Raw genomic sequence first — 26,033 nt, forward strand, 5'->3', positions numbered from 1 at the left:
GTATGCATATTATTTCGCCTACTGCATTAGTCTTCAAACTAAAACTCTTATTAGAGAGTATTTGGATACTTCAGACTGTGTTTCTTGCAGTTTACATTCCTTTACCATGGCATTTTGTCCTGTCTAAAAGTATTGTATGGAAATGTTTAAAACTTCTGTACAAAGTTTCAATAAAAATAGAGGAAAAACAAGAATAGATATTTGTGAAGCTATTTTGGAGAATCTCTACATAATTATGTCTCATATATTCTTGCTTGTAATGAGCTTTATGTCCGCATATATAAAGAATATCTCCTATTTTGCACCTGTTAATAAAGGCAAACCTCTTGAAGCAGGGCATGGGCATTTTCTTAACGGAGTTTAAAACAGTAACAACAACAAACAAGAGAACAAAGCAGGACTTTCAAACTGCAAGAAGAACTTAAGGATCCAAACTGTAGTAGTAGAGTTTGGCTGTGGAACTGAGGGCCAATTCGTGCTGTGGGGAGGTGGGCTTATGGGTGAGACCTGTGAGTGGTGTGGGCTGCTCCTTCTGCAACCTGAAGGTCAGGATGCCAGGCAGCAGCAGGGAAAGGCTAGCTGCCAGATGCACCCTGCAGAACAGCTGCTTGCTTAAAACAGAATATGGGTGAGCCCGTAGTTAGTGCAGGCTTGTCAGACACAGGGTAAAATTGTGCTTTTGTTTTCTTTTATATACCAACTGCTGCTTCATTAACCAGTTTGTGAATGAGACAGGCATCTTCTTTCTTTGTTCTGGAGTATCCCTAAATACTTACAGTTGTGCTTTGGCGTTGCGCTGGGACTATCACAGCCTGTAAGCCTTGGTATGTCTGCTGTTTATTTCCAACTGTGGTCTAAAAATTGGTCCTAGTGCCTGAGTCCCGCAAGGAGCCCCTGTCCGTAGGCATGCTCTGAAAATGATGAGTGTGATGCTGTCTTCTATCTCATAGGAAGCAGTTATGGCTTGGAGTAGTCAGTGCTAAGATTCTTGCCCGTGGAGTGGGAAGGATACTTACTCAGGATGTTTACTTGAACTGTTGATATTTTAATCTTTTTCTAGAAGAGGGGGCCAAATGTGAGTCCTCCCCTTCCTTCTCTCCTTGTCCCCTGTAAGGGTGTATTTGAGCTAATAGCTATGGAAAGTGTGGTTTTAGTCATGGTTTCTTTGTTGGCCAGTGAAGAAAGTGGGGCAGGTCTGTGGATTACACACCTATGGAATGATGAGAGTAGAGTAGGAGCAAATTATGGGAAGGACATGAAGCAGATCTTCAGCTGTAGGAAAATGTTGCATTCATTAAATATTTTCTTGATATACTCTTGCTGCTGTGTTTCAGAAGCAAAACGGAAGCTTGGCTGATGTTTAAAGAAATGGGTCCAAAACATCTTTGGAGAAGAAAGCTTGGACTCGGGATACAAAATAAGCAAGGGTTCTTGCCTGCAGTCTTGGCATGGATTTGTGACTTATGTGAGGGAGGGGAACTCATGCTTTTGTTAGTTGTTAATTAATTAGTTATCTAATTGGTCTACAGGCTGATCACCCAGTGAGCAGCTTTCCATTTCATTGATTTTAAAAGAAGATCAAGAAGTATTTTTGTCACCTACTGGTTTTATTTGTGTTAATTAGCAAAGACTCCCAATACCCAATTTACTGCGACCTTCATGTTTCTCTGGGTGTGGATTCCTGGCCCAGGCAAGTTGTGGGCAGGCTCTGTAAATGCTGCAGCAGCATTTATTTTGAGGGTTCACTGGAAAAACTCAAGGAGAGGGTGGTAATAAGTACTCTGCCTACTGGCGCTAGAGTGAATTCTCCTTCCTTGGATGTGGTTGCCCTAGTTTGCACTGTGCCTATGTTGTGCCAGGAAAGTGAGCAAGCCAGAAAGTTTGAATTCTCTGCTTTTTTTTTTTTTTTGCTTTTTTTTTTTTTTTTTCCCACTATCCATCCAGTAAGCACATTTAATCAGGTTGAACTTTGTGATTTCTTTCATGCTTTTTGGGGAGTACTTAGATGGACAGGATTAAGGTGGTGATTTGACTTCATGACTGTGATGACTTATAACACTTGATCTAGATAACTAGTTTTAATACTTTTCTAGACCATGAAACTAGTTTTGTAAATTAGTTTTGAATATCCATGTGTATCTGTGTGTGTAAACGTATACGTACAAGGGCTGCTATGAAAGTAATGCCTCCTATGTTATTCTATTGGCCCATGACATCAGAGGTGAATGTTGGTGGTATGGTAGTAGAGGGACGAACCTTCCCACCAATATCCCGTTTCATTTTGTTGTGGTATGACAGATGGCAGCAGAGGGGCAGTCTAAGACAGCGGCATCTGACATGGAAGCATGTATAAAGCAAAGGTGTGGAATTGAATTCATCTATGCGGAAAAAATGGCACCCACTGATATTCATAGACAATGGCTGAGCGTTTCTGGAGGCCGAACAGTGGATGTTAGCACAGTGAGGCTGTGGGTAGATTATTTCAGCAGCAGCAACAGTGATATGAAAGGCAAACCATGCTCTGGGTGGCCGTACACAGCTGTCACCACAGAATGAAGAGCATCTTGATCAGCCCATTCATACAGATCAGTAGATAACTACTAGGGAACTGTGTATGGAGCTGAATATTGCACCAGGGGGGTCCCACTCATGTTCATACAGGAACGGACAGAATACCATGTGTAAGTTTGTCAGGACCTATTGAAACAATACTGTATGATCCACTTTCTGTTGGCCCATGACGTTCAATCTTGTTACCAGAGATGAGATGCTCTGGTATATATATATTTGGATACTAGGGGTGATGTCACCCCTATGAGCCAGAGTCAAAATAGCAGTTTATGGAGCGATGATGTGAATTCCCCATGAAAGAAAATCTTCAAGACACAGAAGCTAAAGTGATGTGCATTGTGTTTTGAGTTAGAAAAGGGGTGATCCTTCTGTATTTCCTGGACAAACCATAAACTTGACCACTACTTTGCAGTGCTGGCTGATCTGAAGGTTCAAACTTCTGGAGTGAGGCAGAGGTGGTGGCTGCCTTTCTCATGCAACACAACAATGCTAAGCTCCATACCAGTTTGAAGACCATGGAGCGTATTGCCAATCTTAGGTGGACTGTCCTACCACACTCACCATGTTGTTCAGATTTGACATGTTCTGACTTTCATCTGTTTGGCCAATGGAAGAAGAACTGTGTGGGCAGTGTTTTACTAGCAGTGAAGCTGTCATAGCAGCTGTGAAACAGTTGGTCACCTCCAGTGGTACAGATTCTTACGAGCACAGCATGCAGGCTCTTGTTCATTGCTGGCAAAAACGCATGGCTGATGGTGGTGACTATGCTGATAGATAGCATTTTGTAGCTTGGAATTTGCTCTACCAAATAGTGTTATTGTGCTCTTTCTTGCAGTTTCCATTGAAATCATTGAGGCATTACTTTCAGAGTAACCTATGTATATATTGTATATAGGAAAATTTGGCCAAGAAGTTGTCAAGGTTCAGTTTCACTTGTGCGCACCAGTATAATGAAAACAGTGTGATTTCCACCCTACATGCTGTTCTGGTTTGGAATCGAGGTCAGTTAATCTTCTGCAAAAGCAGGAGGATTTTAAAATTATGACCACAGTCCTCACACAAAATCTTTGTGGTTTGTTACTTACTACGTTCATTTTTGTAGTCCTGACTCTCATTATACAGCAGTAAGGGTAACTGTGAGGAGTATAACAGCTAGTATTAGGAGTCAGATCTCTAGTTTTAGTACTTAAAATATTTCTCTCATTCAGTGCCTTAGACTAGTCTAGTGCTAGCTGTATACTCTATGTCTGGAGTTTGGATCTGTGCTGGAATATATCCCAAGACTCAGCGACTGCTGTGGATGTTTTGGACGGGTAGATGTACATTGTCCAAAGACTGGAACTCTAAGTCTTTGACCTGGGGAATGTTGAAATTAACTGTCTGTGCACTTCGCAGCTTGTGGCTCTCAACTGAAGTAGTGTTTGTCTTCTGGAAGGCATGCTGTGCCAGCTTCCTTCCACATCTCACAGCTTTTCTCCAATTACAGAAGTGTGAAAGCTGACTTGAAAAATACCTAGCGTGCAGGATGTGTCCAGAGTAATTACAGTGAAAAAATCTCTGTGGGTTTTGAGCTGCCAGTGTGTGTGCCGTGTCAGACAGAGATCTGTTCCCTGCAGGGAGGAATACCAGACTTGCTATCACCTATTCAGGGTTGGACAGGGAGTAAGCATGCATTTTAAATGCTTGTGATGCTACGTGCTCTTCACAAAACAGCAAAACCATTCTTTTTCATAATACTGATAGCTCTGTCCCTGAAGCATCCAGGAAGACAGTGTCAGTAGCAGCATAACAGTGTTTTGATTTGTGTCCCTTCTCCAACTTGTACAGAAGCTAGTGAATTGAGGTGATAGGCACCTGAAGGAGTAAGCTGTGCCTTTGGGCATCTTTTTCCTTTAGAACACTGACAGCAAGGGAAGTGATTGGCTTTGGCTTGGCTTGGAGCAGCAGCCATTATCTTTGGAGCCCTTCCATACTGATGTTAAACTTACAGGTGAATAAAGAAGGTGAATTAAAATTGGGCTTGTCTTGAGACATTTGATAATACGTATGACGTTTTTAAGAGGTACTTAGGATTCAACTTAAGTCTGTTGTTGAATGGTTCAGTCTCTGTATGAATTACCAGTTGTGTTAGCAGCAGCCGCCTGTTTTCATAAGGGTTATGTCGCACTAAACATCTTAATAGGTAAAAGTGCACCAGAGGTCCTCTTATCCAGAGAAGCTATAAACAGCTTTCTCAAGAAAGCAGTAAACTGTAGCTGCAGTGTGTGAAGGTGGGGAGAAGACAGAGCAAACTTTTGCTCTCTGTGGTGTTTAAAGATCCTGATTATATCCAAATACATCATACATGGGACTTCTGTTACATACTCATCTAAGGATGACTTGATTCAGATCTTGAGTAGACTAGACTGCATGATGTAGTGTGGCTTTACATTTTATTCGTCTCAGGCTCTTTTTAAGGTGGATCTTTGATGCTGGGCACTTAATCTCAAATGCTTGAGGAAAAGTTCTTGAAGTCGGAAGTTTCAGGGTTTTTTAATAATGTCAGCTGACTGCTTTGGGGACAGTTGGTGACCTAAACTGGCAAACTATACAGTGACTTATGCATTCTTTATATACACAGGTAGAGGTTTAACAATGAGAAATGCTGAGATGGTAAAAGAAGCCTCTTAAATGTGGTTCCAATCTTCTGTATGACGACATTGCAGAAAATTTTCTTTGACTTCCTGATTTTCTGCTCTTCCTGTCATCTTTTTGTTCAATTCATTGGAAGGTGTTTATTTTTTAATCTTAAACCTGACAAATGTGGAAAGAATGAGAGCTGTAAGCAAGAGCGGGGAGTTGTAAATGTGCATGTGATGCAAACATAGGGCAGAAAAAGGTTTGGAAAGAAATCCCACCACTGGTTGGTTTTTTGTTTTTTCTTTTCCTTTTCCATTTGAAGTTATTTAAGCTTAATAAATAAACAAAATAAGTTTGATGAAGTGTACTCTGTATCTTTGTACTTGTGGTTTCTGCTAAGCTTGGTCTGAGCACGTTTCCAGTAAGTAGACCTTACCTTATTATGAGTGTTAGATTTGAGTCCACGTTGTACTGCATTGTGGTTGAGAAGAACAGGGTAAGTTTCTAAAAGACATTTTAAGGAAGATGTTTAATTGTATCTCAGGTAGTATCTACTTACTAAATCAATTATTTCTAATAATAAACCACTGAAACAGCCTCGAGTCACAGAGGACTTGGTTACAGTTGGCAGTGTTATTTAGTTGAGAATTACAAGACATCTTCCAGAGTTCTTAGATATTATCAGAGTTGATACTTTTTAAGATGAACTAAATGTAAGTCATTTCATTGTTGAGATTAATGTTTTAAATTATTTGAAACCTGATATTTATCTGGTATCGGTGTTGCTCAGGTTTAAATTCAGTTTTGTAGATTCAGTAATTTCCCTTAATCTTAAACTCTGAGTTAAAAAAAATCTCGTGGAATTTAGATACTTTGAAGAAGAAAGGTGGATTTGGGGACAGAAGAGAGATTAGCAGCACTTTGACTTGAAAAGTTGCTTTGTTTGCATACAGGCCTCCGGCTTCAAATTCTCATTGGGTGTAGTTGCTAATTCCTTGGCTTAGCCTCCATTAAAATGCTGATTAAAGAGCTGTTTTGAGGATGTGGTGTTTATTAAATTCAGACTGAGTCAATTTTGATCACTCCCCCGTACTTATTTGTAGTGACTGACCATCTAAAACTTCTTAACTATTTTCTAAACCCATTTCTAGAGTATCTTTCTGTCTTGGCCAATAACTGTTTGATGGAAATACGAACTTGGATTCTGCCATTTGTTCCTTACTCTATGCCTAATAAATTATACCGTCACAGTTACAGAGAACTGTTCCTATCTGATGCTGCTCTGTGTTCAACTTTCCCTAGATTGTTCCCTTCCATCCCCTGCGTGGCTTTGAACATCCAGCCAGGTGTCCTGGCTCCTCAAATTTTCGTTGATTACTTTCCCAAGACCCTTCTTACATTCAGAAGTCACATGCAAATGATTTTTTGTCATGGGTGCAGCATGGCTAGCACACTTACTTTTCACTTGATCTACCACTTTTATCTTTATTTTGGTCGTTTCTGTGTAGTGCGTGTCTATCACTGGTTGTGATTGTTCCGTGTTTTTTATTGATTATGTTTTTATGGTGATTACAGCTTCTCATCTTGCACCAGGAGTTCAGGCTTGTTCCTTAGACAGATACAGGACAGCTAGTGACATCATTGCTCTTCATGCCTGGCTACAGTTTTTACTAATATTAGCAGCATTTTTTTTCTTTGTTCCCAATTCTTAATCTGCTGATTGTTTTTTCGTCTTGTACTAAAGCAGGGTGTTATAGTTAAATGGTTCTCCGCAGTTTCCTGTCATTTCTCACTGTAAAGCTCATTTTCTTTCTTAGGCCAGTGTTGATGTCAACAAGTTTACAAATACGTGTTCTTATCATTTTCACTAACAAGATTTTAGTATTTAATTACAAACTCAGTAACATTAAGGGGGGTTTTTTCCTGGTTATACTGCTTTTGAATTGCAGCTTTCTTCCAACCATATTTTTTTTTCCAACCGTATTTTTTTATTTAGATCAGATTTTGATTTTGAATTTTGGCAGTCATGCTAATCATGATGAAATTCTTTTTGTTTAGGAGGATGCCCACTGATTTTAAATGCTTTGTGTTAACTGGGTGAGTAGTCAGAAGAACTTGAATGCAGTCCTAACTAACCCTTAAAACTAAGTATTTGGTGCCCATTTCCCTTTTTCTCTCCAGTTTCTTATAGGACAAGAGCTTTGGTGGCTTGAGAAGGCTTCTTTTTCAGCCAGTTCTTTTTACTGCTGTTCTTTTGACTTTGTCATCTCATGAGCTCCCTCTGGCCAGCTAACTAGATGAGACTTGGAATAGTGCTGCAGTCTTTTTAAATGGCTCTAATTTCAGCCACAGAATTGTCCTTTCTGTTAGGACTGGATGCGAGTCTCCTTGTTTTTTTTTTTTTTTTGGAGATGTCAGCTTTGCCCAAGTTCTTTTTCAAGTTCTTGCCAAGTTTCTGCCCCACCTGAGAAATGCATATTATAGTTTCAGCTGATGAGCTCACATCCATTTAGCCTCCAGTAGGACAAAAAATACTGTGCCTTTAGCATGTTGCCCATTTTTTTTCTGTTTCCCAATTTTTTAAATATACTTGCTTAGTGCCATCTGAATTCTTTACAACTGATGAAGACTGTAGTAGAGCTTTTACTCATGCTGGTGGTGTATCATAAGTTCCCCTCACAAAGAGGTTTTTGGAGCTGTGCTGCAGTACTTACTGGTTATTACTGTGCATTTGTGGCTTTGATCCTGGGCAACATTTCACTGTACCCCTCATCTGTTCCTATTTTTGCAATCAGTTGAGATTCTGAAGAAGTCTGTGCATTAAATAACTTTCTGCTCACTCATATGATATTTATGGTACACTGAAAAGAGACACAAAAGTACATACCCACACTTTAACTGTAGGACTTCTATTAATCTTTGACTCAGGGAGGTTTTGGAGTGAAAGAAGGGGTGCAGCGTAGACAGACATGATTGAGTGATAAGCTCAACTTTGCATGGAGGCTGTCTGCATTTGGAGGCTATGGTGATGGTGGGCCCAAAGGAATGGGTATTTGTGGAAAAGCACTTGGTTATCTTGACATATGTAGCTACTGAAGTGTTGGCGATAGCAGCATGAAGGAGACCTGCTAAATGTGACCACAGTGTTTCTCATCCATGGAGAAAGCCAACCATAGACAGAAAGTATCCTTTGCAGTGTGCCCCTCTTGTGTTTGACAATTGGCTACTGGGTTAACAAGCTAGCCAGCACATTTTCACTTGGGCAGCTGTAAGTTTTAAAAGCATGGGGTAGAGGATTGAGGAAGTTTGATCTGTAGATAACAGTTCTTCAGTTTTCCTGGGGCAGTTTTCCAAGTAAAAGCATTTGGAAAGTCTGCAGTGACCTCTCCCCCCTCTTCCTTCCATATCCATAGTGGGGTCACTAGTTCTGCATCTCCTGGAGAATAAGGTAATTACTTATGGCCAGATGGTGAATGGAGTTCACTGATGAAGTTCACTAAGTTCACTAAGGGTGAATCCAGTTGAAAGGGCTCTGGCTTAATTATGCACCCAGGAGGATGAACAAGGGATAGAATTGCATACCAGGGCTTACATGCTCTTTCTAACACTTCCTGCTCTCCAGCATGGGTATTCTGGCACTGGCTGCCGTTTGCTCCTGTTTTTTTTTTTTTTTCTTCTTCAGTTTATTTTATTTTTTTTATTTTCCTTCCTTGCTTCTCCACAGTTGTGGTACTAGAATAACTGCTGGCTGTTTAGGAAAAAATGTTGTGGCTTCTGGGTTGGGAGCCAGGCAGTACCATTTCCTATGTCCTCAACTGGTCTGGCTCTGAGGCAAGCCAAGGAACCTGTGTCTGTGGATATTATGGTTAGCACAGGCTAGCCTATATATAGTTTGGTTGATGGCTTCAGGCAAGCTATGGTGAACCATGATCTTTTTTGGAGAGGAGGAATGAGAGGGATTGCAGTGACAAGCTTTCAAAACCAACAATTAGTTTATGTTTTCAAAGTACTTCCACAAATGGAGAGGTTGCAAAAAAGCGTAATATTTTACAATTCTGAATGTAGAAATCTGTGGCTTTCTTTTCTTGTTCTTTTTGTTTTGTTTTGTTTTTAAATATATAGGACGTTATCTTAGATTTCATTGTGTTTGGAAACTGCACATCATGTTGGACATGCTGCCACTCTAGGAAAATGCTGATTTGTTGGCAAGTATAAAAGATACAGAAAGCCTAAGTGTCACTTGAGGGTAGGAGGGATGCAGAGGAATAAACTTATCCAGTAGATTTAACTGAAGCATGCATGGTTGTTATAGAAGGGTATATCATACACATCCACATCTGGACATGCTGCTGATTGTCTGAAAGTCTCGATCAATTACGGTCTCTTTTGAACAGAGCTCTCTTTGTGGATCAGAATTTTTTGTCTGAGTGGGAAACAAGTAGCAACAGTAAACCTAATGATATTTTTATTTATTAATCTGACAGATATTTACTGTGATAAGTGCTTGAGCACCACAGAGGCTTCTGCAACCAAAGCACACACAGCAGGCACAGAAGAAGACTTGAATGGCAGATCCTATTCCCTTCTAAGCATATGTTCTCCAGCCTAGTGTTGCAAGCACTACAGGTGTGCTGCAGTGCACAAAATACTGAAGCTGTTAGATTAACTACCCTTTCTTTCCTAAAGCTACTTGTTTTTCATTATTAATACAAGTAAAATCCTAGCAGTCTTTGTCAGATTCTTATTTTGAAGTCAGAACCTCCTAGGGAATGATACTTGTGTCAGTGCTTTTGTTTCACAACAGCCGTAGTTGTTATTTTTCTCTTCTTTCTTGAAGCTGGATTTCTGATACAGTTCTTGCAGCATGAACCTATGGATGACATTACCAGTTCTGTCACCCTGCTTTTTGGAATGTGCAACCCTATGAAGCAGCCACTGTTAGAAAGGTGTCTCACCTGCAGCTCCTGGTTTGGATGAGTTTTGAGTGCTGAGATCACGTGTTAATGGAAGTAGCAAAAAAAAAAAAGGTATTTAGAGTTTGAGCCAGATTCTCACATCTTTGTGTCTTTTAAGTTGTGTCAAAGAGCTGTAAAGAGCTTGAGAAAATAGTTGTTCATGGAGAAAGTATTGAGAGGAGCCTCAGCTCTGCTCTCACTCTGTTGTGTTACAGCATTTCTGGAGTGTGGAGGAATAGGGTCAAGTAAAGCCAAACTGTTACCTGTAACCTGACTGTTACTGACACTTCTCCAGTAGCAGAAATTTGAACAAACATTTTTTATTATGATAAAAGAAAACATGAATGTTTTGGAGTTATTGTGAAAATGCCACTTGTTCTACGTGGCTTTTCAGATGGCATGATTTATATGTAGATTTCTACTTCATGTGAGGGCTGTATAGTGTACCTATCTGTCTGCCAGTCTCTCATTCATAAGTTCTGAACACGCTGGTTTTGTTGCAGGTAAACTTGAAGGAAGAGACCGAAGTCAAATTTAGACACCTTAAATGTTTGTGAGAACAGCTTGCTTTGTGGCATGAAGGCAAAAAGATATCCTAAGTCAACAGAAAAAATGATTTTCCTATTTCTGAGCTAAAATATGATTTAAAGTAATATAGTGCGATGCGTAAGCTGTTTTAACAATGCCTTCACCCTAATTTTTCACACTGTGACAAGAGATACTTTTAGTATTTGTCTCTTGTGAGGAACATTAGTTTTAATGCATTGAAGAACATTGGCAAGGTAGTGACATTTCTTCATATTTGAACTCACTTGTCTGGATGCTTTGACGGTTTTACAACATAGCCTAAATGTACATTGAAAACAAATCCCAGGCATTTTTGCTTGGGGTCTTTGTGTTGAAAATAAATTTCCCGAACAGTTCATCTAGCAGGTGAGGAGGAAATAAAATTTCTGATTTATAGTTAAGAGAAGTAGATGCAGACTCTTGACTTTCACTGGTCAGTTAACCTATGGAAACGAGAAATCATTTCAGAATATCTGTGCTCCTGGTCTTTCCAAGAACAGTCAACGTTGCAAAATGTTGCCTGTTGAACACCTTTACTCTGCATTTAGAAGCTCCTTCTTATCACCTTTCATCCTCTGCAAAATGAGAAGGAAATTCTATATGCCGAGGCATGGACTATACCACATTCTTACTATAAGATTATGGTACCACCTTTTTCACCAGTGTCCTTTAAGAGATTCAGATGCTAAATGGCCCTTCTTTTTAGAGTCACGAAGCTAACTTTGAGTAATCTTCATTAAATGATTGAACTATTATGGAAGATTTTTTTTTTCCTGCCTGAGAAAGGGCAGTACTTTGAAAACCAGCTCTTTAATTACTTCACCATTCAGCTATTGCCATTTCTACGGACAAGTAGATTTGGGAATATACGGTGATGTGAAATTTTGCAGGGAGGTGGGAATAACACTTTGTGGTTTGTTTTGTGTTCAGTTTGATGTCCACTTGCTTTCCTTTCCCTGCAAGAGATTGGTTTTTTCAAATACTTGTCACGAGAATGTACCAAGTTTGCAGTTTTCAAAACGTTGTAATTTATACTGAATAACGTTTTCATAGATATTACTAAGTGTTGCTGCTGAAATCATTGCATTAAGCAAGAAAATGTTGCATCTGTTTCACCTACTGTTTTTTGGCTGCCTGTTCCTCGTAGTTGTTCTTATGAGGAGTGAAATCTCTGCATGTTAGACCAATTACTGCGTGCCGATTCTTTCGTTCTTAAACAGGCTTGGATGTCAACTACGCAACTGTAATGAGACACGCAGCAATTTAGGCAAGGGTCCAAATATCTATTACATGTATGCTGTTGCAGTGATGGTGCAAAGTGAATGTAGTGCTAATTGTTATTTCCAGCAAGCCACAGATTGGTATTCCCCATAATGTTCACTTTAAATGTTTTGATGAGCAATATTAACTAGCATTAGTGGTCCAAGGGTCTTTCAAGCTGTTGTCAGTTCGTAGTTGCTCTTTGCCATACGTATTTACTCAGACCTGTGCAAGGATCTGCCAAGGTGATACCAGGTGAGTCAAATCCATAGATTACTACACATTCCTTTCTGGTACTTAAGCCATACAAATGCATGTGTTGATTGTAATCAACATAATAAGAATAACAAGATTTGTGTACATTTCCTGCTCTCTTTTTATTTTTTCTCTCTTCAAAGCCTGAGACTGCAGCTGTGCTGAAGCGCACTGTAGAGGCTCTCATGGAGAGAGGAGCCATTGTGAGGAACCTCGAAAACCTGGGAGAAAGGGCTCTGCCATATAAAATCTCCAAGCACAACCATCGCCACAGGAGAGGAGGGTATGCATGATGCATTTTTTCTTAATAGCCTTTCAGTGCTCCTATAAAATGTACTTATGTAACTGTCATCATTTGGTCTTCCTTGTGCTTTTGGGGAGTAGATACGCAATGTCTGTCACCTTGGCAAGGCTTTGTGGGGCTCTTTGTGCATGTGTTGCCCTGTTTTGTGCCTCTTTGTTTTGCCTGGTGTTGGCTTCTTGTTCGTTTTTAGATGTCATGTTGTGTGTGGCCCAAGTTCAGGCCTTCAGAACTGCTTTCCCTAGTGTACACAATGTTATTTTGTTAGGGCGTTTTTACGTAACTGTTTTCCAAGCCAGTCAGGCTGTTTACTGATAAAAGTCTTACTTAATCTGCTGGTTGCTAATTGGCAAGATTGATTCTTTTTCTCTAATGCATCTGAACTAAATGTTAATCACCATATGTATCCCGTAGGACTTGTGTTTGTGGTACAGTTGTTAAAGATGACCATGTAAGTGCAGCTCGCTTAGAGGATAAATGGTTCCAATTGCCCCCAGAGACAGTTCTCAACAGGCCCATCAGGTGCCAGGCTTCTCTGGGGCTGGCTGGGTGGGTGCTGTGGGTTTCACCCCGATCACTCATGTTAATGTTTGTTGCTCCTTGGACTACCTCCGACATGGAAATGGAGGCTGGCTCTCCTCTAAGGTTGGGAAATGTTGCTAGGCAACCTGTGCTGTGCGGCGCTGGGCCTGCCTGCGGTAATCCAAATAACAATTAGCTGCACGCTTCCCCCATCCTTCCAGTGCAGCCGGCTGTCATCGGTGGGCTGACCAGCATGTGTGCCACCTTCCTTGGTTGTCATTTGGTACCAGAGAAGATGAGGTGATTCCAGAGGTGTGCTTTTTATGAAGCCCTCCTTAGATCATTTCCTGGGGCTCTGCTCCCTCTGCTGAAGAGCTCCCTTCTGTGAAGGGGAGCACAGCAGGCTGACAGAAAGGATAGGGAGGGGGAAACCTCCATGGTGTGCCAGTTCCTTACCAAAAGCAATGGCACTGTGGCCATGAAGTTCTTGCACTCTTGCTCCATGGTGCCTGTGGTAGTCTGTGTTCAAAATGTGGCTCGATCCTGTATGTTTTGCATTTCAGTCTTGCTGTCTCCACACAGGAGCTAATCAAAGCCTTGTCTCAAGACAGAATTATTAATTACCTTACTCTTTTCAGGGTGATTAAGCAAAGCGAGGAGCTAGTATAACTTATTTTATTATAGATGGGAGCTAAGACTGAAGTTGAAACTTCCAAATTTTCTTTTAGAGCACTTAACACCTTGAAACACTTCACCAACTTGGATCACAGTTTCCACTTGGTTTGAGTAGCAACAATTTGGAGGTCAGGTCTTGGTTTCTTCAGCAGGGAGACCAAAAGAAAAGAAGGAGAACAGCCAGACAGAATTATGTAACAGAACTGAATAGAAGGCATATCACAGAATTGCAGGGATTGGAAGGGACCTCAAGAGATCATTGAGCCCAACCCCCTGATAAAGCAAGTTCCTACAATAGGTTGCATGGGTAGGCATCCAGACAGGTCTTGAATATCTCCATACAAGGACACTCCACCATATCTCTGGGCAACCTGTTCCAGTGCTCTGTCATCCTAGCCATAAAGTTCTTCCACATGTTTATATGGAACTTCCCATGTTTAGGCTATTACTTTGTTTTACCGTGTTTTAGGCTATTATTTCTTGTCCTATTGCTATGCACCACTGAGAAGAGCCTGGCTTCATCTGTTTGCCTCCCGCCTCCCTTTAGATATTTATAAACATTAATCCTTTCTCCAAAGGATCTTTCAGATATGTAAGCTAGTTTAACTTGTTTACTACAGCAGATTATCTGTTTCATAGGGAGAAGGAGGGGATCGGTATACTGTAACCCTCTTCTTTGCAGTCCTTAGAGGAGATAGATTTTCTATTTGAGGTTGGTTTTAGTAACAAATAATTACCATGTTTTAAATCGTGGTCATGAAGCTGTCAGACTAATGTGACCATTGCTGTTTTTCCTCCACCTCCCAGTTCAAGTATCTCTAAATAATTAGCCTTCATTCTGCTTGCCGTGGATTTGGACTCTCTGTATTTGAATATGGCAGTTCCCTGCTCTCAATTGTCTGGCTTCTTAAAAGGGAGAGGTGATTAAAAGTGTGTACTACAGGAAAGAATAATGTTATTTGGATAATTTAAATTCAGGAGAAACAAGATACTATAATGGGAAGCAGCAGCAGTTTCTGGACATAGTAATGTGAGAGAAGGCATTTGTATATATATGCCAGGGAGGCTGCAGTTCACTGTGGGTGATGGATTCCTAATACACTATTTGATATTTTATATGGTCCAAAGAACAACTTACTAAGGATATTAAACATAGTATGGGAACAGAAAGTGAAAAGTCAGATCTTTGTCCACCTCATAAAATCAGTCAGTTTTTCTTTACAGCACCCATAAAAGTAACTTTTTTTTTTTTTTTCCTAACAGGAAAACATTAAAAAGAAAGGGAAAAAAAAAACTTTTCAAGATCAGGCTAAATATACACCTGTACTCACTAAGAAATCTAATATCTTTGTTTCTAAATAACGAGTTAATTCTGCCTGTCTCCTCTTCCATACTAAGTTGGTGTTGAGTGATAGATTAAACAGCATATTAATGTGGTCTCTAACTTTTTTTTAATTATTCTGGGCTTTTTTTGAAGTGACTCAAAAGGCTTCTGTGAGAGTGCAAGTGGTGCTACGTTTCTGCAGAGGAGTGGTGAACCTTAGAAAGCTTTTCTTTTTTGAGGGGTGGATTTGTTCATTTAGTTTTGTGATTCTCAGCAGAGCTCTTCAGGTAGTTTGTTTTCTGAGAGCATGTAGATGTCATGGGCTCAGGATGCACATTGAATCCATTACTTCCTTTGTCCTCCTCTGTAGTTTTACTTTGTGAAAATTAGTGCAATACAGTATTCATAGCATGGGTCACAGCTTAATAGAGAGCATCTCTTAGAGACAGCCCTAGTGACCTCTGCACGAACCATCTTCCTGTCACTCAGAGTGGCACAGAGTCCCCTCAGCTGCATGGAGTATTTACTGGGAAGACAAAATGATTTTCCTGAATGTCCTGGTTCCCTTATAAACAGCCATTGTTACCCAAGCTGTTTCCTTATCTTGACTCAAGGCCCATCAGCATGGCACTGCCAGCTGCTCACAGCTCTGCTGAGACGTGCTCTGCAGCATGTCGAGAGGCCATCCTTCTCCCAGCCTTTTGGTATATGTTCTCTTCATTTAGTTCATTTTAATTTCATTTTAGTTAATTTAACTGTAATTCAAGTCTTTACATACGGTGCGTAGCATAAAACAGTGTGACTGACAGAGGCAGACAGAGGTGTCTTTAGTAAGTGGCAAAGAATTAAACCTAAAATGCGTGTCACTGGTCATTAAGCAGGTATCCTGAATTCTCAGTACAGATTTTTTCCCTCTCCATTCTGTAGTGCTTCAACATCATCTATCTCAGCTATACAGCATTACAGGCGCATTACGAATTTAAGAATATCCAGGAGACTTAGTGGAGAATGAGAATTTTGCTGCCAATTGATCTATAAAGCTGTGATTTTTCAAAGGTTGCCATAGGGGATAGTGGCCCACAGCTGTCACTGGAATGAATGGTTTTTTACTCCATAGCAGCTTTGAAGACCTCAGATCACATGTAAAATTGACTTTTTTCCTCTGGAAACAATATTCACTGAGCAGGTGGTCCCTGTGCACTGAGTGTATATTAAAAGAAATTTAGGTCTTTCTGTTAAGTGCATCTCTTCTGACAGAAAACAGCTTCTGTTTTTTAGAGACCTAATACTGACAGGCTTTGAGTTTAGGGAATTATGAAAACAGTACCCTTCAGGAACTGCATGGATACATGGGGAGAATAAAACTTACAAACTGTTAGTGGATTGGTATTTTAAATGAAAGTTAAAGTGACTACTAATTAATGGTGTTAATTGCTGTAGCAAAGCATTATTTTGTTTTTAAATTATTTAAGAGTGTGATTCAAGTGTATTCTGTAGTGTAACACAAAAATTCTTAACAGATACTGTTCACCTTACAGATGAATGAAACGTGACACAGGCATGCTTTGGTTCCAGTGTGGGTTAGGTATATAACTAACTGTACTGGGCACTGAGCCTGAGTGACTTGCCCATGGCCATCACGTCTCCGAAAAAATAACAATGGGAGAGTGTAAATAAGGTTTCTTGACTGTATTACCTAATGGATTATAGGTTCGTGCCAAGTGTTTGTTCTGTTAGCCATGACTTAATTGCTTTTGATATGATGTACTTGAATTGCTTGTGCGTTTTTTTAGTACTGTATCATACATATAGGGATGTATTTATTTCTGGAACAAACAGAAGCAAACTGATTAAAATTAAGTGTATGAATTCAAGGAATGTTAAACCCTAGATTTCTTTGCTGTTTAAAATGATACAGAAACAATGAATCTCTCAAAGCTGCTTTCAAATGAAGGGTCTAGACTATGGCTTGCTGATGACATTACAGAGCCATTGCTGCCTATGCGGTCAGAGCTGAACTGAGGAATATTGCAACTACTTGTAAAATGATAGACCTCAGTAGTACAGTCTGTGGGTTTGCACTTTGTGGCATACCTGTTTTCTTTGGCCTTGCCAGACTATGCCTTAATCATATGCTTGTGACACTTCATGCTTCAAGGCATCAGATTAAGGAGCTGGTTTGGGGGAGGTGGCTGGTATGCAGGATATTTTTACTTCAGGGAAGCTGGTACAAGGGAGGCTGCAAAACAGATCTTTAAAAAATAGGTTTGAGGCACTCCTTTGGGAAGGTAGTGGCTCAAACGTTTTACAAACTAGGGTTCTGTTACACTGGAAGGAGCTATGGCAGGGGCTTTAGGGAGAAGAAAGTGGCCAGGCGTAATTGGAGTTTGTGTATTGCTGTCTTCTGGGTATCTTGATATGCCCTAGAGATTTGTTGTTAGAGATTTTTTTAAAATGTTACTTCTATTTATATTTTTTTGTTATTTCTGTTGTAGAAAGGATGCTGTTCATCAGCCTAGTGAGTGCTGTTGGTAAATTGGTACAGCACTGTGGTCTTTCTTTTCTGCTTCGCTCCGTGTGCTTTTCCTTACTTAATCTACCTCTAACATAGTAATGGTTTTAGAGCTTTCTTGCATCTTTTACTTTTTCATTCTCTTTATTTGTGAGTTCTCTAGCTAAACTGTGCATAATTCTGGTTATTCATAACAATTTCCATGTTCTGTTTGCCAACTTTTTCATTGCCTTGGTTTGTTGTTTCTATTCGTCCTTTAAATTTGATTTTGAATAGGTGGCAGCGCTCATTTTTTATTTGCTTGTCTCTCGTTCTTTTTTGTTTTGCTCTTCACTCCAGGTTACCTCATCAACCTACTTGTTCTCTGAAATAGCAAGCTCAGGTCTTACTTTTGTTCATGGTGAAATTGTGCTTTGCATGTCTGTCTTAACGTGTGCTTGGGGAATTTTCTTCTGGAGTTGCACAGGGACCCTAGTGGTGCTGGAGTATGCTAAGTAGCATAGGCTCCTTCCTCAGAGGCTGTCCTGGCTTTATCACAAATTTCTCCCTGCACCCCTTGGTGGTTTAGGGCCTGAAGAAGTTTCTCCTTTTTGTGGAAGCACCTCGTGTTTTGCTTTTATATGCCTCATGACTTCATGGTTCACTGCCAAAATGTGGGCTTAGGGAAGAAGGGGCATGTGAGTCTACCTCGTTTCCTTAGTGCCATGGAAGTTAACATACAAGGAATAGATAGATATTGAGAGGAGTATTGGGTATGATGTTCTTTAAGAGTCTGAGTATTTTGTATGCTTATCTATGTGAACTATGTTTAAACTTCTCCTTTCCTACAATATAGGAACTGTACTTACACAATTTGTTTTTAAGCAAGGAACTTGTGGTGGAATATTATTCCCTGAGGACAGGGGATGTTAAATTGCCGTTCAGTAACCCATGCTATCTGGATATAATGTTACTTATTTTTAAGAGTGAAATAATAGTTATCCATCAGAGGTATTCTCAGGATTGTTTTCAGGTTTTCTCAAACCATCTCTTCCTGGCCCCTTATATATACTTACATATGTATATATACTTATATGTATATATACTTAAATACAAGTGATCATATGATGGAAGGACTTCATCTTGCAGGTGATTCACCTTCACTTTCCCTCAGGTAGACTGCCTTGATTTTTACGGCTTCCACAGGCCAAACTGGAGAAAAGAAAACCAGGTGAAAGAGCTTGCAAAGTTTCTTAATACCATCAGACTTAATTTATAGTTAATGTACAGCTTGTGCTTTTTGGTTTGTTCAAATTTGAGAATGTCTTATGTCTCGGTCTGTTTCAGCAAAAAGGAGTTCTGAATCTGCATTGTACTGGGGTCAGGACAAAACAAGTATGAATACTTCAGTATTAGGCATGTATGTAGTATTTTCTGTGAAATTGATTGTCTTCTTCCACTAGATGGGGCTTTCTCCATTGATGAGTTGAACCATTACTTTCCCTTCAAATGTTTTTGTCCACGTGCATGTGTAAGTGTGCACATACATTGGGTATCAGAGCCCTGAACTGCTGTTGTTTTTTTTTTCTTCCCTTATCTTTGAGATTGCAATTTGCAGTTTTCTGCTTGCTAGAAGAAATGTCGCAGTGCAATAATTTGAGATGTTGAGGTGCTAAGTGTCATTTTCTGGTGTGCTAAATTCTGTATCATCTTTGTGCAAGCATGTTGATTAAATGTAATGGCCACTCCCAAACAGTAATCCTTTCAGCTGTCTTTGTGACAAATCTGCAGACTTTTCAAATGCTGCCCAGTGAGCATGGCTTCTAAAATACTTGGAATAGGTCGGGCTTGTTTCTTTTTTGCAGTGAAGCAGTATTTTTCTATTTTTCTGCAACACTGCAAAATATCTTTTCGTTATTGAATTAGCTGAATAACAGGCATCTATGTATAGGTTTGGCAAATGAAATTTTTGAAGACTGTGGACAATTTAAAAAAAAAAAAAATTAGTTTTCCCCAGCGCACTGGGGAAATTATGGATTATTTGCATCCCTGCTATGGCACAGTTCAATTATTAAGATACAGCTTTTGGTTTCAATCTGGAACTTCCCAGTCGCTGTCCTTGTGATTTTAAAGGGATTCCCATCTATTCCATGCATGTTTTTTAAAAGCTAGAAATAACACATTGTGCTAATCCTTCCAGCTACAAAACGATAATCCGTCTGAGCAGAAGCTTGCCTGCCTACCCCACTGAGGACAAGTAGCTGCAAGAATTGAGGAAAAAAGCAAACTGTGGCTCTTCAAGAACAATGCAGTGGTTCCAAACATGAAGCGGGCATTCATGTAGCAAAGCAATTTTGTTAACAGGGGATTATCACAGTGAAAATGAATGTCCAGCTATTTTCATGAGAGTACCGCAGCTTGCTTTCCTCGTGACAATTTCTTGTTCCCTTCTTGGGTGCTTCAGTTGTACATTTTCTTGCCTTATCTTCCACTTTCCCATTAGGGAAGCTTACTTTAGACTCACTGTTGCTGTGTGCAAAGGAAAAATTTAAGGGCAAGATAGCTAATGGAGCTTGAGCTTATCATCTTTAAGCATACAAACGTTTTTTGGGCACAACTGTGGGACCACACAGTCTTTTCCAAGTCCACCGTATGTGTGCTTTTTCCTCTGCTCCACGGGCACATTGCATATAGAATGGCCTTAAACTGAGACAGGGGAGGTTTAGGTTAGATATTAGGAGGAAGTTTTTCACACAGAGGAGGTGAGGCACTGGAACAGGTTGCCCAAGGAGGCTGTGGATGCCCCATCCCTGCAGGCATTCAAGGCCAGGCTGGATGTGGCTCTGGGCAGCCTGGTCTGCTGGTTGGCGACCCTGCACACAGCAGGGGGTTGAAAATGGATGATCATTGTGGTCCTTTTCAACCCAGGCCATTCTGTGATTCTATGATTTACAGATGAGTTTTGATCCATTCAGGATTCTTTGAAGCCATATACTGTCCATCTTTAGGGCTCAATGTTCAAACCATTTCTTCCTTGGATATGTTAAAAAAGATAAATGAAACCTGTCTTTTTTTATTTTTTTCTCCAATTTAAGCATTGTTTAAATATGTTTCACTGGGTAGTCTGCTCTCCTGTATTTACATCATCCTTCTATTTACAGTTGAGCAAGATGACAAAAATAACTGTGGTCTCTTATTGAACCAATGGAATTTTCCTGCATTTCTCCCCTGATGATTCGGCTGACTCCTAGACAGCCTAAATGCTTTTGCATTTCTGCTTGCACAAATGAGGTAGTTCCTCTCCTGTATTTTTCCCCATCTTTAAATCTCACTGGGATTTGCTTTTGCTTAATACACAAACAGCAGAAACGGCATGGTTGATCAGGGGGTCATAGATCGCTGGCTGAAATTGAGGCATGCCTTATTAGAGTGGGTGAAAAAAAGCCCATAACCTCATGACAGCTGATTTAAATGCATGTATTTGGAGGGAAGGTGTTCCGGATCTCCGCAGGAATTGCATTGTCAATTGTGTTTGCTTGTTCTTTTTGCAGCTGTTATTTTCTTCTCTTCCTTTAATGAAAGAATAACATTTTTTATTGCTGGCCCTCCTTCGCTCTTTTTTACACAGGAATGCAATTGCTGCTTGTTACCTTGAAGACCAGTTGCTGTGTAAAAAAAAAAAATGGCTTTGTCCCCAATTACTGCAGTTTTGTGTCCTCAGATAAAATACCTATTCTGCGAGGAGTCATAAAGATATGCTGCAACAGCTCATCCTCCCATCCCCCACTTCTCCTTCAGTTATCAACAGTGCGTCAGTGGAAATTTCCACCGTTTGCTAATGTGAGAGAAAGCACAAAGTTGCAAAGCAGCCTTTGAAGGGGAAAAAAAAAAAAAAAACGCCGCAAAACCAACAAGAAAAAAATCTACTGCCGTTTTAGAAGCACAATGAAAAGCAGCATACCACTTGCAAGCAGAAATGAAATCAGATTCTGGAGAAGTGGGATTAATACGGTGCACGGTTTGCAAAATGAATGAATGCTCCTGCAAACCTAAAGCTAGGGGAAAGGGGCATGGGAGTGATGGCATGGCATCAGCTGGGATTTCTCTCTCCATCTTCCCTTATATTATTCACAAGTATGAGAGGATTGGGAAGGGTTCCTCCAATGGAGAAGATCTAAGTGGCATTTGTTAAATTTACCAGTGGCTTTTAATGGCTTTAACAGAAAAAGACTTTCCCTTTTCAAGGAGTGTGCATTTGTGCATTCTTCAGAGTTGTTATGCTACAATTCTCATGACTCGTCCAAGCTTCAAACTCATTCTTCTCCTTAAACTTTTAACCAGGTGGTATCGCCTGTTTTCTGATCTTCAGAAAGACTCTTCATTCTCTGTGGAGATTTGCACGGAGAAGTGAACCACCCTCCAAGCCCTCCTTAAGGCAAGCTGTCCCTGCATCTCGCAGCAGCCCTTCCTGCTGCAGTCACCATAGCTGACTCAGTGAGCTGGCGCTGGTCCCCCACTCCTGTGATGCACAGCCAAGGCCTGCACCAGTTGGGCACCTGTTCTGGAGGAGTGGCTTCTTCAGTGCAGGCTGCAAGGAGATTTCTTGCCATCAGGCTCCTCACCTCATCTGGGGGAACTTAGTGCTTCCATCTGGTTTTCTGAAAAAGTCTTCAGTCCTAAATTGTGACTGTTAATACAGATGCAGGCGTAAGAGGTTCAGGATGAGGATGTCTGGCTGAGAAGAATTTTCTTTGCAGTGTCTTCCATGTGTGAATTCCACCTCTGCGCAGCAGTCCAGCAGATTTCTCAATTTCATTTCTGACCTAACAGGTCTCCTGTGTGTGTACTATTTCTGGGTGTTAATTATGCAAGGCATTTAGTTAGGTAAAAAGAGCTCTAATGCAGGTCAGCGGCATGGATGTGCATCTGTCTGTTTTTGGAGACCCCACCTCCTGTATTTCCCGTTCAGCCTCCCATTCCAACTACTCATTTTGTGGACTTATCCTCCAGCATTACCTCTATGGAAGTAATGTTCACCTTGATAAAAGCCTGTGTCTCCTGCAGAATACAGTCTTGTTAGGTACAGTTTTTAAATCCAACTGGAATGCTTGATCCTGCTTCAGTGTTTGTGAGTTAGGAGTGCAGTTCTTGACAAATGTATAGTGTGACTTAGAAATACTGCTCTCAGGGTATGTTTCAGGGTGATGCTTCTTGGGGAGGTTCAATCAAGATATTTAGTATACTAATGTACACACTATATACTATACTAATTCGGGATACTAACGGGCAAGCAATGTTATCCTTTCTGTAGGTAGGCAGTAGGGTTTGTTTAGCAGATGCCAAAGGTAGTTGTGTGGTAGAGACAAAGTGCTTACCTGGAGTAGTGTATTTGATACATTCTGTGCATGTGTGGAAGGAAGACCTTTTCACTCTTGCCAAGATCAGCAAGTCAGCACGCTTGTCGAGTGCCGACTGTGCAAGTTGGCATTTCCTGAATGCAGCTTCAGCTCCTGCCCCCACATTGATGATTTAAGCTCTGTTCACATTGGAGAGGTTCCTAATTTAGGATAAGTCCATCTATTTGGGTGTATTTTATTCTTTGTGGGGTTTTTTTGCTTTTGCTTTTGCTTTCTGTTTGCTTTAGTTTTGTTTTTTTAACTTGCATTCAGCTCCAAAGCAGAACTTTGAAGCAGTATGCCTATGTGTATGTAAGCTTAAGATATTTTGCGCTGTCATTTGTTTCCCAATGAAACAATGCTGTGAATTCAAAGGAGAGTGCATGTTGTAAGCAAAGTTATTATGCCACCATTCAAAAAAAAAAACCCACAAAATATTATTCAGATGTTGGTGACCCTGCGCATAGCAGGGGGGTTGAAACTAGATGATCATTGTGGTCCTCTGCAACCCAGGCCATTCTATGATTCTACAATTCAGATCCAGGTATGGAGCAGGTACAAGAAGATCAAGTTCTCTTTAATGTGCTGCGCCACCAAGAAGAGTTCAGACGGAGCCTGCTTGAGTTGAACTTGTCATATTTGAAATGAAGATAGTACTGAGTTTTTATTTAAAGAATTCTGGTAGCAGAACTTTAGAAAAAAAAAAAAGAATTTCATTTGAGATATCTCACTGTTATTTGAATTCAAGTTGTAGAACAGGTACTTTGTTTTATTTTATGTGTGTTTCTCATTGCAGGTATTTTTTGGTAGACTTAGAGGGCCCACCTTCAATTGTATCGACCATGATGGATCATTTAGGACGTGATGTTGATGTAATTAGACGTGCTTTTATAAAGTATCCTGTGTCAAAGACAGAAGAATGCAGTGGCATAGTCAACTATGAAGACAAACTAATTCCCAAGAAGAAATGAATACTCTAAATCGCATGTTTGAAACTTTTAGGTGATTTTTTTAGTCCTACTTTTGAATACAATTTTGATAAGCAATGTCCATCAAAAATAATCAGTTTTAGCTATGTTATGTGTGTGGAATAGTATGCTTAAGTTATTGTAACATTGGAGGTTTCTTTTAAAATTGTTTAAATAACTTGAGTAGAATTAATCTGTATGCTTATCTTCATGTTTGACAGCTCTGGAAATGGATTTTCTTTTCTCTTAGAATATTACATTGATAAGATTTATCCATCATCACAACACTCAAAATAGCATTCTTTTCCAAAGACAGATTACTTCATAGTATGCATATTTACATTAGAGATTAAGAAGTCTACAGTGTAAATATAGCACAATAGTGTGTGATCTGTTTGAGGATTTTTTTGCTTGTTTTTTGGGAAAAGGTAATAAAAGTGTGATTAAAAATAAAACTTGACTCATTTTTTATGACCAGAAAAGGTACAAAAAGAAATGACTCATGCTGCCAAAAGACATGCCAAACTTTTCTTTATGGTCATGTGAGAACTGTGTTCAAAGTACAGGTAAAGAGTTACTCTGTATACAAACACCAACTGGCATGTGAGAGAATGACCATAGTTGAGTGAAAGAAGAATAAAAGATGTTTTGTTTTACCATCAACTAGACCCAGACTGGGCATTGGAATGGAGGAAAATATTTGTAGGATGGATGTTCCTTCCACACAGATGTAAGCTTAGCCAGGAGGAGCTGTGGGGTTGTAAGTCTGTGCTATGGGGTTGGATTCGTGTGCTGCCCTTTCTGCTGATCTGCTGAGAATTGAGGCTAACAGCATATGAAGCACAAACTACAAATAGAAAAATACATAAAAATGTGTTTCACTCAAGTCTCTCAGAAGTTTTTCTTAATGGGACATGAGCAGAAACCTGTAGCCTAAAGACTCCCATCATCTTTCCTCATTTCAGTCTTTTGAGAAATGAGCGCTTAACTCTTTTTGGTCACCTAACTATTCACAGAATAAATTGGTGTTCTGCGTGTAAAACAAGGCAAGGTTCTCCCTTGTGTTACCACCGGTACAAGCTTTTCACCTACACCTCCCTCCACTCTTCCCCCCCCCATTTTTGTTTTGTTTTGTTTTGCATAGGTGCACAAAACAAGTATTTGTTGGTTACTTGAGTTTTTTTATTGTTTAAGAAAAATTGCTTTCAAGTCTTAACAGTTATCCTCTGGCTAGGAATTTGGGCCCTGGATTTCATTTCAATAGCAAGGAGAATACATAAGCTTTCAGCTTCACTAAATAAAGATTGAAAACGGATTATACATACACAAATACTGGTTGTTTGTCTTTATGCTGTTCCCTTTAGCATCATATTATATCTGGCATTTAATTTGTTTCAGTTTTGATGTTGATGCGTGTGTTCAGAAAGATGTTCACTGAGGATGAGCTGTCAGCTTATTATCTATGAAACATGTGATAGTATTTGTTATGAATCAGGACCTGAAGTGAATTGGACTTTCATGTCTCTGTTTCTGGTCTGAACAGAGCGTGGTGGATGCTAGGGATAGAGAACTTAGGCTCCTGAGTCCAGCTTATCCCAAGAGTGGATCAGCATTAGTGAATCTCTTGGAGCCTAGCTGACCCTAAAGAAAAGCAGCAGTACCAACTCTGAGAGATGGTGGTCTCCAGAAGGCCAGAGAGCATAAGGAGATGCTCCTGATCCACTATCCTCATACTTTGAAGCATTGGTTGTGTACAGGGGAAGGCCTGAAAATCTGCCTTTAGCATAGACATAGTGCCCACTGAAGCCAGCGGCCACAGGCACAGCAGCACTTGCAGGCCTGCTACGTGGTTACACAAGCACTCGTGCTTCCTCAACATCAGGATTTATTTATAAAAAGTCTGCTGAATAGCTGTCTCTTAACTGGATGTACTATTTTTTTCATAATTGATAGTTTCTAATATGAACATAATTTTTTTTTTCTTCTTTTTAATAGGGGTTGGGTGGGGGAGGATGAGGAAGGAGCCTTGGGTTGCAATTTGTTTAGCCCAGTCAGCCGCTTAGACTGGTAGTTAGCTATTTCAGGAAAGTAATGCAGAACAGTGCACACATTCTCTCAGCAGCTATAAA

General features: G+C 40.1%; 1 protein-coding gene across 1 annotated transcript in view; it reads left to right on the forward strand.

Annotated features, from left to right (window-relative positions):
- MRPS6 (mitochondrial ribosomal protein S6) overlaps window positions 1–24,359 on the forward strand; it is a 45,670-nt gene extending 21,311 nt beyond the window's left edge. The window contains exons 2-3 of the mRNA XM_042810355.1: window positions 12,371–12,510; window positions 23,733–24,359. Of these exons, the coding sequence (XP_042666289.1) occupies window positions 12,371–12,510; window positions 23,733–23,907 (315 nt within the window). The 3' untranslated portion in view covers window positions 23,908–24,359. The remainder of the gene's footprint in view (window positions 1–12,370; window positions 12,511–23,732) is intronic.
- Window positions 24,360–26,033: the final 1,674 nt, after the last annotated feature.

The sequence above is a fragment of the Centrocercus urophasianus genome, unplaced genomic scaffold, assembly GCF_019232065.1.
Source record: "Centrocercus urophasianus isolate 14NV4802_14NV808 unplaced genomic scaffold, USGS_Curo_1.0 seq_12, whole genome shotgun sequence".
Lineage (NCBI taxonomy): Eukaryota > Metazoa > Chordata > Aves > Galliformes > Phasianidae > Centrocercus > Centrocercus urophasianus.